Below are 15,453 nucleotides of genomic sequence, written 5' to 3'. Positions count from 1 at the left end.
GTTGTCCATGTCTCTTAATGCCCTTCTTTAAATGTGGATAAATTACATTTATACCACAGTATGGTTCATTCAGAAGTGGACTGGATGGATTTGAAAATCCATTTGTTGTACCTGAGGAAATAATTGTTGCCCTATGCTTCTACCTGTCTCTGTGAGGACAACCAAGTATTAGGAATGCTTTAAAACCTCACTGGAACACGTCCAGAGGTTTTCTGAGAACACTGTTTATGGTTTGTTTAAGGTTATCAGTTATGTTTCAAATAAAAAGCTGTCTACAGATGATCATTGCTCTGTACTTTGAACTCATTTAACTGGACATTATTTACAGAATATTTATCTTGGTTATGGCAGTTTTTTGTCACACAGCGATATTACTTTTCCATTATATACTGCATGTGACCACCACACAAGTTTGATAATAAATGTTGGGAAATAAAAAACAGAGTAAGTGCCTCAGTGTGATAGCAATTCCCATGTGATGGGAAATAATGTCATAAACTTCAAATTACCTTTTAAATAAACGTTTACGTCCAACCCATCCATTAGATCATAGCCTGAAGGGTCAGGAGGATCATTTCTTCATATTTCACTATATGCATTATGATTGCTTTTTTAGGTGTAAATGATGTCTTTAAATGAAGAATGGCACTCAAACTATACACAAACAACGGCTAGACATTACTGAGTCGCAGTACGGCAGAAATAGCCTCAGCCACTCAGCTAAATATAGAAGTGCAGCAGTAAATTGAACTCATTCTTAGAAAATACTTTTAATGGTGTGCATGCTGAGACTATACAGAAATACAGCTCGTATCATTCTCACAGTCTATAGCTTTGACATTTTAGTCAAGTTTAAATTCTACTTGTGGTTTGGTAGATGGCTGATTTGCTAAATGCTGATGAGGGTAAACATTTTGGAGAGTGGGGAAGAACATCCCTATTTTTCTGAGTGTGCAGAGAAGTGTATAGGTAGCAGATACCACATTAGTGAGGGTTTTAATCATCTAGGGCTTTGTGTGCTTGTGGAGTGATGACACCTCTTTAGGTGCCCAGGCATGATGTTTTCCTGAGAGCACCTGGTGTGGAACACCCTACACACTGAGGTGCTGCTATTCCCCATACCTTCCATGGGAAAGGGGTATTGCTGACTATTTAAAGAATGAAGCAAACCCAAATCCCATCTTTAGACATTTCCTAGCTCTGAGCTGGACCTCCTCAGTCCATATGTCCTGGAGTAGCCTTTTTGGCTCCCTGAAACACCCCACACATGAAAGCTTTTATACATGGTGGTGTTAACTGTGTTATCCCTGCACTGCTAGGCTAAAAAACCAACCAGAAGTTGAAATGGTGGAGCTAACAAGGAGGTAGCTTCGAAAAAGGAGAAGCTGTAGGTGTCCTGAGATCGCTGATGTGCACACGGAGATGGGGCAGGTTCCTCATCCCGTGCTGGGCTGGCTGGCGGTGGGGGAAGGAAGAGCTGTCAAGGGCTGTTAGACCAGTCTGGAAATAAAGTCAAACAAATACCCTCTGTTTACAGGCAGGGGAAACCCCATTGTCTTGGAGATTTAAAACACCGATCAAGAAATTCAGTGGTGGTTTTGCTACAACTATGATTTGACCTTCCTGTTTACACTAAACATTTTTTATGGCTGTGTGCAGTGACGTTGTTGCTTTGTTTAAGGTATTTGACAGTTAAAGCAGTTCTGGGAATAATTGTTTTGGTTCTATATATGTCAGGAAAGAAATATGTTAATATTTGAGATCAGGTTACTTTTTTAAAAAACTTCTATTTGTTGTGTTTCTTCTTTCATAAGGACCATTAACAATGTTAAATTTAGTTTTAAAACAATGTTTCTTAGTAACATATTAAATACTTTGTCCAAAACATTCTTTTTAATTGGAGGCTAATCTACTCTAGAACCAGTTGGCTATAATTTTGCTTCTTTTGTAACTATCATTTATGTAAAAATGGTATATTAATTTCTTAGAGTTCTTTTGATCCCAATTTCTTTTTTGTTAGCTGAGGTCTATAATCCTTTCCACAGCAACCACCTGTAAAAGCAGAGGATTATGACTTGAGGCAGGATATGAGCAGCAGGAGCAGATCAACTTAAAAACAAAGATCCTGCTGAATACAAATGCTATTGTTAGCATGGAGTTGGGGTGAGTCAAGTAGCAGGATGTCTATTAGAATATAATAAATTAGTATCTGAGCCACATGGCATGCTAGCCAGAAGATAAATCCTTTCAGCAGTTATGTGGTATATTTTTATACCTTTCCTTATTATACTTTTGCCTAGTCAAATAAACGGTTTCCTCTGAGAATGGCTGATATCTAAGTATCTGAACAGCTTTTTGGTTTTCTGTAGATTTATTTTTCTGTCTAAAAAGTTTCTGCACTGTTACACTTTCCCCCAAAAAGCAAGGATTTGAAATTACACTACCACAAGCTTGTTCCAAGGTTAGTAATTGACATTTGGGGCTATTGTTATCTTTCCTTGGGATGTGTGTAATCCCTCAGAGGAAAGGAGAAGGTGAGATTTTTTTTTCTTTGTCCCTATATTTTAAAATAAAAGAAATACAATAACATTTTTCCTTTATTAAAAGGTCTTGGTTTTAATACTGATAGTTTAACTGACCTATCTAGCGCTAATATATGTGTCTGAATTTCAAAGTATTTTTGAAGGGTTGGAGGTTTTTTTCCCCTATTTTTTTTTCCTGTTAAGGTCTGTAGGAAGTGAAGAAGTTACCAAGTGACAGAAAACATTCAAGTCGAGTGTGGAAAAAAAAAACAACCTACTTTTTTTGTAAAAATTTGAAAAATTCTTACATGGCATGGATGAAATTAATAAATATACTGAATACAGTGTTGGAGTCAGGTAGCAATTTCACTTGGGACAGCTTGTACAGTTATTCTGACAACTGTCAAAACATACCAGGAGAAATCTGTGCCTCCCAAACTTCTGTTGACTGTATTTTTGTAATAAGCAACAAAATATATCCTGGTTATTATGATACAAATTTTGTTTTGGTGTATCTTAGTTTGTAGATATATATGTATATATATATACCCACATACATACATATATATATATATAAAAATGTATTACACACCAAATAATAGTAAAATTCCACATGAGCATCTCTAATGGCAAGTCAAACAGAAGCTTTGGTAGATGAAAATGTTTGGAGGGGTCTTTAATCATTGACATATAATGGTTTCAGTGGGTTTGTTTGAACACTTGCTACTGCATGGATTAGGATCCCTCTTTAGTGTCCTAAAGGTTAAAAAAAAAAAACCACACATAGTCTTAAAGTTATTTCTAAGTCCTGTCTGAAAAGATTTTATTGCACTTGATATATGGACATTTTCAGATCGTCCTACTGATGGTGCTTTGGCTGCAACTATATTATCAATGAATAAGAAAACAGAAGCCATGGCATTTCAACTGTATGAATTCTTCAGACTGTATTATTTTGTTAGCCTGAGGCAAGAAATGGTGCTCTTAGTACTCATCTGTGCAGACTGAGTAATCTGAGACAAATGTGTAACCACACCGTGTGTGCAATATGTCCACATACTACGGACTAGCCGGTCATGCTGTGCACCACAGGCGGCCAAGTATCTCTCATGGACAATAGACATATGTTTAAAAAATGATAATTTTATTATGCTGTCTGGGATTTCACTGCATATAACTGATTCTAAAGCATTATAACAATGATGGTGTAACTGTGGATCTGTTTATCCCATGAGAGTCAGAATTTTATACTGTAAGGAGCTGGTTTTGCCAGCAGGATTTTCTGTTACCTAACCAGAACTCTGAATTTTTACTTAAATTCTATGCATGGGAGCAACAGAAAATATGTATTCCCAGTCCGATCGATTTCGGTGTTTTAACATGGCTTGCATTAGTGTGTGTGATAGCTTGAATTTTCTTTCTTCACCAAAGCTGCTGAAACAATACAGTGACAGATTTCTGCTTTTATTCTTCATTAATGTCATTCTTCATCCTCTCTGCCCCACATCAGGGAGGAAGTGTTGCGAGTTTGCTATTTTAATGAAGAGAAATGAGGTATCTATCAACTAGGATTTATACTGGGGGGCACATCAATTCAGTTGCCTTGAGCTTGCTGAGTTTGCATATCCAGAGCCAAGCAGCGCTCTCAATTACTCCCGTGCAACCCTATTAACTTCAGGAGGTTGAGCAGTTCAAAAGTGGCTTTGCAGAATGCAGGGTGATATTAGGGGGGAAAAAAGGCTGTCTGTTAGAGAAGTCAAGCTCCAAAGTAGTATTTTTGGTTATCTAGAAGTAGATGTGCGTGCAGTCATAATTACACTTTTGAAAGGTTAGGGTAGTTACCATATAGTAGTTTCATTGAGTATTTCTTTGTAGATGTGCCTAACAGAACAGACAACCTCCCAAAAATCACTGCAGTGAGGGGGAAATCACTTCCAGCCCTGGAAACATATTGTAAGTCATATGTCTTTAGTAGGCTGCATCCTGTAATTACTCTTAACCGTAGGTTGTTTCTTCCTCTTTCTCTCTCTAGGAGCTATGTCGTCAGCGCATGGCAGTGAAAGCATCTGATCGCCCAGAGCCCCTGCATTCTTCTCGAATAAACAGCGTTTCTTCACAGTTTAGTGATGGCCCCATTCCCAGCCCCTCAGCCCGGAGCAGCACGTCATCCTGGTGCGAGGAGCCGGTCCAGTCCAACATGGACATTTCCACAGGTCACATGATCTTGGTAAGGCTTTTTTTGTCTTCACGGCTATGAGAAATTTCATTAGAATTTGAAGCACCTGCTGAGCCTTTGGAAAGAGATAACTTTTAAAGAGAGGAAAGCTGTCTTTTCACAGGTAAAAAGTATTCCTGCACTTTGTCAGTAATCTTCGCTTTTTATAATTAAAACTAAAGGGCTTTTTATTTCCATTTCTTTTTCATTATATCTGGGGTTTTTTTTCCTCTCTGGGGAACATTCTTTTATCTTGCACACACGAATTGTTTGTGTGCTTGCCTTAAAAAAAGATAAGCTCTCTGTTGTCTGTCCTATTAATTTATGTTTACCTCAGCTTGGAAAACTAAAGAAAAACTGCTGCTTTTTCTCATGTATCTTCAGTGTGCAGTTATCTGAGCTGAGAAAGCAACAGAATATCAGTGGTATGGAGCAATTTGTTTTCCATTACCCTTAGAAAAGGCTTCTGGATTTTGAGCCTTGTCTGAATTTTGTTGTCCTTGGCAGAATTTCTTCCAAGCTAGATCTATTCTATGTTTGAAATGATCCAAATATATTCTACTGATGAAGTCTGCATTGGAAAATTTGTGTTACTTCCAAACACAACTCGCAACCAGTATTAGTGTAGAAGATGGACATGTAAAAATCTGTGTGTATGTAGGAGTCAGAGTCCAGTGGTTGGAACTGGCTGCTGCTTGTTTCAGTCTCTGTTAGCATCCTGCCGGAAGAGCCATAGAGTAATCTCCCATTTTCACGCCTTATTTTTCTCCTCCTTTAAATATTTGCTGTCTTTGTAGGGTGTATCAAAATCAGCTGAGAAGTTAGGTGATGGTGAAGATGATGAGTCAGGTGTTACTTTGCTTTCTATATTTGATTTCTGGTTTTTATTAGTATGGCTGATCCAAAGTAAGCACCCGTTCCAGCTGGTAGTGTTGCCATGCTTTTGGAAACTTCCCTGTTGATTAGGCACTGCTGAGAAGACTCACCAGTGGGGTGTCTCTGAAGAAAACTTCTGTCCACCACGCCACACTTGGGTCACAATTTTCCAATTTCTTTCTCTCTTTTTCTGGACTTATATTTGAAAGTACTACATTAGATATTTTTCAAGTTCTTACAAGACACCTCACATAATGGAGAAAGGAATGAAGGCAGGCAAAAACCAAAGAGTTACTTTGACCTTAGCCAGGTTACTGACCTCCTTCAGCTTTGGTTGTGTCAGCTATAAAACCGAGCAAAAGCAGGGCAGGTTTGTAAACCGACTGCTTCATCAGACTATGTCATCCTCAGTAAATACTTCTTCCCCTGCCCATGCTTGTTCACTCCTTCCTTCCCCCCAAAAGGAGTTAATTAAGTATTACGTTAAAATCTGGTAAACAAGTGCAGTTCTGAAGAGTTGCTCCCATGACAGAAAATAATTTTTTATAGTTTTTACTGTCACATTTTTGCCTAACCAGAATTAAAATTCGTTTCATTTCCTTTCATAGTTAACTAAAATGCTTGAGGATAAAAAGAACATCTCTAATTGCCCAACCTCAAAATAAGTACGAATTCCTGTCAGAAGTTTATAAGGCAATACAGTTGTATGGAAATAAGAGTGAAATTTCCTGTGTAGGCAGAATTATGATTTAACATTTGCAAACAGTTTAAACTACTTTAAATTGAGCAAAGTTGTTTTCAGTTATATTATTGGGAAAAATAAAAAAATCATACAATCAAGCTTAAAGGAGAAAATGTTTCATATGGGAACCACTTATTCTGGCTCTGGGAATTTCTGCAAAGTTGCAAGAAAGAATTGTCTTCATATGGTGATAAATAAACTTTAAAAAAAGATTGGTCAAGATGGCGGTTCTGCTGTTCAGTGTCCATAATTCAGTCAATCCTGTTTAACCCTGAATGAACTCATACATATGTTAGCTATCTAACAGCATATGTTATATCTTAGACAGTAAGGGTTCAAAAGAAGGGTAAAAGAAATGCTGTAGTGTCTTGAGAGTACAAACCACACAGAGAGTAAAAATAGTTAATTTATTTAGTCTAAAGTGAACAAACAAAAATCAGTGATTCAGGAGAGTCTGCCTCTGTGCTTTGATGTACAGGATGGGGAAAAATTGTGCTTAATGGACAAAGATGATACAATTAGGAAGAAAATACGGCTTCGAATCAAAAGGATGCATTTAGCCTGGATATCAGGGCAAGCCTAATAGGAGGGTCAGGCAAGCAGTGGGATGTTTACTTAAGGGAAGTAGTTAAACAGTAAATTTAAGATTTGCTGAAGGCAAAGCTAGGTTAGGTTTACATGGGAAGATCAACATCATTCAGCTACAGCACTGAAGCAGATGATTGGACTTGATCAGAAATGCTTGTGTTTTGCTTCACTGTGTGTCACACTGAACCGGGAGAGCTGACCTAATTTATGTTTTGCTCAAAAATAAATGCCCCTATCTGTAGTACCTTGTTTGTGTGAATTTCTCTCCCTGTGGAGATGATGTGGATTGTGGGACTTCAGCAGAAGGAACTTGCCACAAGGTGAGCTTTTCCTCCCCTTGCCCTGAAGCTACAAGTGGAGGAGAGTGAGGGGCTACTTCAGAACTTTCTTACCATTCGATACAGGAAGTTTTCCAGTTCTTCCCATTTCCTTCTGCCACAACCCTCTCATCTTTTAAATTTTGTAAATATTTTCTATTAAAAATACCTCAGTGCCTAAAAAAGTGAGGAGAAATACTAGCAAGAAGCCTAGTAAGAGTGGCAAATACCATCTGCTTGGCACGTAAATGCACTTACAGGTCTGTAAATGCGTTTTTCAGCTCCACAGTGTGCAGCGAAGTAGCAGTTAGCTCAGTGAGGGCTTCTCCGTCTTTATTGTGCATATGTACCAGGATGTCCCCAGAGAAAATAAACCAGTGGATTACTGTATAAAGTGGCAGTGGAAATAGTTTATTTTGATTTATTTACAGAATGAATCTTTAATGAAAGTAGCTTGGAAGAAATGTGTCTGTAACTGCTGATGGCTCCGTGTAATCTTGCTCAGAGGTAGCGTTGGTCAGAAACATTTCTGTGAAGATGTTTAATTTGCTGGAAAATGCTGGCAGGTCATACCTGAAGTGATATCCAAGCCATGTCAGCTTTGGATTTGTTGGAGCTTGTGGTTGGCCACAGGTACTGTTTTCTTGGACGACTGGCCACCAAGGTATTACTTGTGGTTAGCCTGTTGTTTATAGTGCTTGGGGTCTAGAGAAACCAGGAATCTTCCAAACCCATGTGGCTGTGGGGCATTCTCCTCACTTAGACTGAAACCAGTCTTCCGGAGAGAAAAATCCTGCATTTCTGCCACGTTCCTGTACTGCAAAGGCAATGTCTGTGCACTGCTGACAGCAGCACAAGGTGGTGTGTACTGTTGGCAGGAGGAAGCAGGGAGGACTTGGGAGGCCCAGAAGGACAGCGATAACAACATTCAGAGCTTTTTTTTTTTCTCCTTTTCACGTTCTTTTTCCTCACATTCATAGCAGGAGGATGGCGCATATGGCACTTTTTGATTCTGTCTTTCTAAAAGATTCAGACACTTTGGAAAGTGTAATTAGAAGAGCATGTTTTATGCAGTCATGTTTGTGGCACTGACTGGCTGGTTTCAGTATGAGCAACAACAAAGGGGTGCCCTCATTTCGGTCACCGTTGGTTTGACAAGAAAACAATTGATTTTCAGAAGGTCACATTAAGGGAAAGAGTAGGAATTTAGGATTAGATTGCCATCTGCTTTATTCACATGTGCACATCTATATTTCAAGTGGCAACAGAAGTCCTAATAAAGCACAATGCTTCCCTTTGCAGTCCAGCAAGAAAACCAGGGGCAGGTTGAAGGTGTCCTGGTGAGATTTAGTCTCCCTGACTTGGGGTCCTAACTTAAACATACGTTCTATGCACCTAATGAAGCGGTGCTGTTGAGTCCATAAATTCACTTTTAGTCAGTGGAGTGGGTGGCTATGATAGAATCATAGAATAGTTAGGGTTGGAAAGGACCTTAAGATCATCTAGTTCCAACCCCCCTGCTGTGGGCAGGGACACCTTACACTAAATCATATCACCCAAGGCCTCGTCCAACCTGGTCTTGAGCACTGCCAGGGATGGAGCATTCACAACCTCCCTGGGCAACCCATTCCAGTGCCTCACCATCCTAACAGGAAAGAATTTCCTTCTTATATGCAATCTAAACTTCCCCTGTTTAAGTTTGAACCCGTTACCCCTTGTCTTGTCACTGCAGCCCCTAATGAAGAGTCCCTCTCCAGCATCCCTATAGGCCCCCTTCAGATACTGGAAGGCTGCTTAGAGGACTCCACGCAGCCTTCTCTTCTCCAGGCTGAACAGACCCAACTTCCTCAGCCTGTCTTCATATGGGAGGTGCTCCAGTTCTCTGATCATCCTCGTGGCCCTCCTCTGGACTTGTTCCAACAGTTCCATGTCCTTTTTATGTTGAGGACACCAGAACTGCACACAATACTCCAGGTGAGGTCTCACGAGAGCAGAGTAGATGGGCAGGATCACCTCCTTCGACCTGCTGGTCACACTCCTTTTGATGCAGCCCAGGATACGGTTGGCTTTCTGGGCTGCGAGCGCACACTGAAGCTGGCTCATGTTCATTTTCTCATTGACCAACACCCACAAGTCCTTCTCTGCAGGGCTGCTCTGAATCTCTTCTCTGCCCAACCTGTAGCTGTGCCTGGGATTGCTCCGACCCAGGTGTAGGACCTTGCACTTGGCATGGTTAAACTTCATGAGGCTGGCATCAGCCCACCTTACAAGAGTGTCAAGGTCCCTCTGGATGGCATTCCTTCTCTCCAGGGTATCAACCAAACCACACAGCTTGGTGTCATCAGCAAAGTTGCTGAGGGCGCACTCAATCCCACTGTCCATGTCAGCAACAAAGATGTTCAACAAGACCGGTCCCAACACCGATCCCTGAGGGACACCGCTCGTTACTGGTCTCCAGCCAGACACTGAGCCATTGACCACAACTCTGTGTGTGCAGCCATCCAGCCAGTTCTTTATCCACCGAGTGGTCCATCCCTCAAATTGATGTCTCTCCAGTTTAAAGACAAGGATGTTGAGTGGGACAGTGTCGAATGCTTTACACAAGTCCAGGTAGATGACATCAGTTGCTCTACCCCTGTCCATCAGTTCTGTAGCCCCATCATAGAAGGCCACCAAATTGGTCAGTCAGGATTTCCCCTTAGTGAAGCCATGCTGGCTGTCACCAAGCACCTTGTTGTTTTCATGTGCCTTAGCATGCCTTCCAGGAGAATCTGCTCCAAGATTTTGCCAGGCACAGAGGTGAGAGTGACTGGTCTGTAATTCCTCGGGTCATTCATTTTCCCCTTCTTGAAAATGGGGATTATATTTCCCTTTCTTCCAGTCATGGGGAACTTCACCTGACTGCCATGATTTCTCAAATATGATGGCCAGCGGCTTTGCAACTTCATTTGCCAGCTCCTTCAGGACCCACGGGTGGATTTCATCAGGACCTATGGACTTGTGTACGTTCAGATTTTTAAGATGGTCTTGAACCAGAGAATTAGGCAGAGAGCGGATTTCTCTTGGGTCCCTGCTGTTATGCCTGCACCATCCTGTTGACATCTGCAGTTTAGATGATGAAGTATCTTTTGTTCATGCTGAAGTGCAGGTTCAGCACGTAAGTTAGGTAGATTGGATCCCACATCTGCTTCATATATTACCACGCTTGTTTGGTTAAAATAATTGTAATCCTTTATGAGTTTCTAAATGAAGAACAGTTCTGCAAGAAGGCAAGAAGGGAGCGTATGCTTTTGGTGATAACATTTTGAGGCTGTTATCTGAATACCATATATCAGAGGGAATTTGCAGAAGCAGAAGTGATTTTCTGCATTTCGAGTTTCTTTCCTTGTAAAGAGAGACATGCAAAATTTGGAGCATTATACATAAATTACAATTTCAGAAAGTGTGAGTTTACAAAAGCTCCTCTTCAGTACTTGTTTAAGCCGGAAGTCTGAGGAGTCTTCTCCCTGAGGGTATGAAATTGCTGTATGTATTGGAAAAAATAATAGTCTGTGATAGTTTGTGCATACTGTACTTGTCAGAAGGAGAAGAAAGTTTCGTATCTGGGTTGAACAAGGAAGTGGGAGCAATGAACTAGAGTGTGACACCTAGGGCCTCACGTCTAGGAGGTGTAAATGGTCCCCTTGTGTTTGGCAATATGCCTGCAAAACAAAAGGACTTTCCCCATAGAAAAGTGGAGAATGGCCTCATGTGGGAACTTTGTGTCAAAAGAAAGTTCTGGGACAGGTTGTATCCTGTAAGGTGACACGACCTGAACTGGGGGACATAGGATGGAGGCCTGCTGGGAAACCAGTGAAAACACAAGATACTGAATTTTGCATCCACTTCAGTTCTGATGCTGAATTAATGGCATGATTGCTGTGTAACTGACAAGGGTAACAAGGAGGGAATAGTTTCCAAGGTTGAACTGGGTTTTTTGATAACATTGGTATCCTGCAGTCACTGCATAGTAACTTTTTGGTGGTTTATAAGCAATTTTCCCTCACTCTCATTTTTAAAAATAAAATCTGTTTGAAATGGACTCTCTGGGGTAGCTGATATAGATTTTCTTTTAATTAAGTATGGAAAAGTGTATAACTGAGTGACAGAAGACACATTCCAACAAGAAAAAATATTTGTTAAATCCTGCACTACATTTTTCTGCAATTCCTTGATTTTATTAAAGCTGCAATAAAAGCAGGAGCAAAAGGCATCTAAACCCTTAAAAAAAAAAAAAAAACAAAACAAACAACCAAAATCCAACATTTATTTTCTAAATAAAAAGACTCCATCATGTGAGGACCGATAGCACTGTGCTAGATGCAGGCGTACTTTCCACTTCAAGCTTAATCCATATACACACAAAGCATTTCCTGAGCAAAGGAGTGTGATGCATGGTATGAATACAGTGCACTGCCCAGGGACATGTGCCGCAGAGGTGATTAATGCTAGCAGGGAGAAAGGTGAGGAGTGCAGGTATGGAAAGGCAAGGTCTTTGTCACATTTATGGTGTGTCTGATTATTTAGTGGGGTTTATATTTTTTTCTTTTTCCACCCATCTACCACAATTAATTTGTCTTTAGTTCTTTATGAATTTCAAAGATATAAATACTCTGTTTAAAAAAAGCTTACAACTGAGAAAATGAAGAAAAAAATCCTTCCTCACATGGGGAGAGAAACAAGTCAGTGGCAAAGTTTAGCGAAAAGAACAAACTCTTTACACAAGTGCTAAGTGGATCTAAATCCTAACTTATCTTTCAGCTGTGCCAGTATAAATAATTGTAGGAGTCTCATGAAATGTATGTCCCAAGAAGGCTTTGGCCCTAAAGGCCATTTCATCATGAACAGTCCAACGAGAGAATCAGGGGTTGTTGTGGATCATATTACTCGTTGACAAGATAGCTGATATCCCAAGAAGACATAAATACTGTGGATGGGAAATCTTTACCCTTCTCTCCCTGAGTTGTTGTGCTTTCAGGGACTAGTGGAGCTGGTTGCTTCCTGAAAGCTCTGCTGGTGAAATGGTGTTTATCCCTTCATATTAGTTTCATTGCTTTTCCTCCCTAAATATTTAAGTTATTTTGAAACATTTGTCTCTGTTTAAAGCCAGGACGTGAGATACAGGAACAAAGAAAAACTGCAAAGAAAAGTACAAAAAATCTCATTGCATATGAAAACAGTTCTACTAATAGAGCCATAAATCTAATAAATGGATGTATGTACTATATAGATTTCATCAATAAAACTCAGAAAAAATATTCATGAAAAGGTTACCCTTTGATTCTTCCATTTTTATTTGTTTCATGTTCAGTTGCCTCCCTTTTTCTGTATTAATCTTGTTGAATGGGCCTTAGGAAACAATGCCAATTGCAGAGTCAGTATTAAATCAAGAAAAACATTCCTCTTCAACATGGTATGAAATTAATTTCAACTTTTTTTTTTTTTTTCCTAAATTCCTCCCTGTCGGTTGTTTTCCCCAAATGTATTCATGATTAGAAATAACTCACGACATTTCTGTGACTACCTCTTGGTCTGTCATTTGACTGTGAGGTGTTTATTCCAGCTTTGTTTAAATTGCTTTGGTTGAACACTTTTAGCTACGTTATATCACTCCCTGAGGCTTTTAGTAGAAAGATGAAGAAAACATTTCTATTAATATGCTAGAGTACTAATTTTAAAAGCTTTACATTGGGAGAACTATATGACACAAAACTAGCTTATGCAGCTCTGTGCACAGAGTAAAAAGAGAGGATCATGGCCATGGCTGAAACAAAACGTAGTGGCTAGCTGAACTTTTTTCTCCTAGTTTTTTTTTTTGTTTCTAGATAACATCCAGGTAGTGTCCTTGTGAGATAAGTACCAGCTGTAGCAAGTAGCAAGAGATGTTAGGAGGTCATTTAATAAAAAAGATCTGGGTTCTCATACTTCAGATTGAAGACAAGGGATGTTACTGAGTCCTCATTGACTTCTGAGAGTCTTCTGAGAGTCTCATTAGTGGCAGAAACCAGAGATAAACACTTATTCAGGGGGCTGCTGGTCTTGTCCTTTGTTTCCAAATGCATCCTCAGTAGTGAAATGCTCCTTGCTGTATTTGTCCTACTGTGTGTGCACACATCGTGCATAAAGTGCAGTGATAACTCATTGTAGTTAATCGTATTTTGGATCTAACAGGTGGAAATGCCTATTTGGAAGGAGGATACTAGAAAAAAGTGGTTAAGGAAGACTTCGCAGGCAGGAGGACCATGATAATCTGTGTTGTAGAGTATTTCTGAGCTGTTGGCAGAGTTTGAATGTGAGAAGAAGGTGAGTTTTGACTCACTATGGTATAAAGAAATGGTTCACACAGATTGCAAGACATGGTGCCCTGCTAAAATCAAATGAGGTGTGGTAAATGGGACTACAACTTCAGAGCTTCTGAAAACATGTAACAGTTAAGGATGAAACTGGGACTGGCTTCATGATGCTTTCAAAGAAGGCGCATCATACGGGCATCATGGTTTTGCACTGTTATACTAGTTGCAGTTTAAGATACCTAGAAGAACTCCAGTAGTATTTTTGAGAGCTCCTTCTCTTCACGCGGGCTGCACCAGCAGACAGTATTAGAAGTGGCCTGGTCATGCTATTGGTCATGAAGATAGCTTAATCCCTCCACTGGTTCAACAAAGTCTGTTTATGCTCATCTTCAGAGCAAGATAAAATAAAATTATACTTTGCTTTCTGCAACTGTTTCTGGGATTAGGCCTTCATTTGGCAGTGTTTTGTAGGGCATCAGAATTTGGGTGGTATTTGGAAAATTTAATGTGTAGGACAGACAGAACGCTCCTGTGACGATTGAATTTTGCATATGCGCCCACGACGCAGCTGTGGAAATGTTTTTAAATAGGGAGATAAACATTAAAATAATCTGTGAAGTTAGCTTGTGGATGACATAGTATTTGCTGTTCCATAAAGGAGGACTGTGTTACTTTTTGGTCCAAACCAGATAATGTTAAAGTCTACTTACTCTCAAATATAACATCCCTCTCCCGGTATGTTTTTATGAAATACATGATTTTACTATTAATTTGTCTTCTTTATATAATACTTTTGTTTCCAACTGCAGTAATATCTAGCTGGCCAAGAAAACCCTGTTCATAGCAGGGGAGAATTACAAGTTGCCTCTTATTCCTGGCTGTTGGATGTACCCTTGCATTGAGCTAAGAATAGAAGGGAGGGGTGACAAACCGCTCAAAAGCGTTACATCCTCCAGGCATGACCTGTTACTGTTCTGGGAATGATCCTCTGCCCTTTTCTTTTCGGAATGACTATGAAGGCAGGTGTCCAGGTCCTGAAATGTTTCTGCTTAGTAGTAAGTCCATTAATGTCTGTTGAAGATGGTTGTTTCTGGATTTTATGTGTCTTTAAAAACTATTTCTCTGACTATGTATCCCATCTGCATTATTTTTATGACTTATGTGAAGGTTTGCCTGCTTCTGACCAGGCTTTTTTTACTATCTAAAATACTCCCATGAACAACCAATAACCCTACTGCATGTGGCAACTAAGCTGTAGTAGCTGTTAAGAGTGTACTGAATTGAAGCACATTTCTGTACGTCTTTCATTAAATATATGCATATGCAATGCATTTCTTTATAGAAAAGAAGCAAAAAATTACAATGTCTCCTTATTGGGTACATTATATTTATACTCCTAGCACTGAGGAGAGTGTGGTAATTACAAAGTTGTTTAAACATTTTTGTTTTAAAATTAAAAAGGTACTAAACTTGACAACAAGTACAGTCATTTAGTACTGACTAGTTCTTACGTTCTTTTTAGATTTAAGTGGACTTAGCTGCTTGCAAATAAGAATACTAACAGACTAGCAGTGTATCCCATGATTTGTGTTCTTGCTGTCATGCAAATTCACAGAAAGAAGGAAACATATTAAAGAAATTTGATAAGACCAGGTGGTCTGAGTGAATAATTTCCCTTTCATTAACATATTCCCCTTATTAACTCTGTAATTAATTGTACATAGCTAAGGAAAGCTATGGAAATTGCATTTTGAGATGTATCAAAGCTGACTTTATGCTTCAGACTTCCATGCAATTTGCTATTAATGAAGCAAGAGATGGAGGCCCCAAATCTATAATTATTACTTACTATTTGAATGAC

General features: G+C 39.5%; 1 protein-coding gene across 3 annotated transcripts in view; it reads left to right on the top strand.

Moving 5' to 3' along the window:
• PTPRN2 (protein tyrosine phosphatase receptor type N2) overlaps nt 1-15,453 on the top strand; it is a 655,793-nt gene that overhangs the window by 563,117 nt on the left and 77,223 nt on the right. For all 3 annotated transcript variants that reach the window (XM_061468000.1, XM_061468001.1, XM_061467999.1), the window contains one exon: nt 4,555-4,749. In XM_061468000.1, the coding sequence (XP_061323984.1) occupies nt 4,555-4,749 (195 nt within the window). The remainder of the gene's footprint in view (nt 1-4,554; nt 4,750-15,453) is intronic.

The sequence above is a fragment of the Pezoporus flaviventris genome, unplaced genomic scaffold, assembly GCF_033815535.1.
Source record: "Pezoporus flaviventris isolate CSIRO_AGI_PZ_B2104156 unplaced genomic scaffold, CSIRO_AGI_Pfla_v1 ptg000047l, whole genome shotgun sequence".
NCBI lineage: Eukaryota > Metazoa > Chordata > Aves > Psittaciformes > Psittacidae > Pezoporus > Pezoporus flaviventris.
The sequence above is the reverse complement of the archived record's forward strand: the minus strand, read 5'-3'. Positions and strand labels throughout refer to the sequence as shown.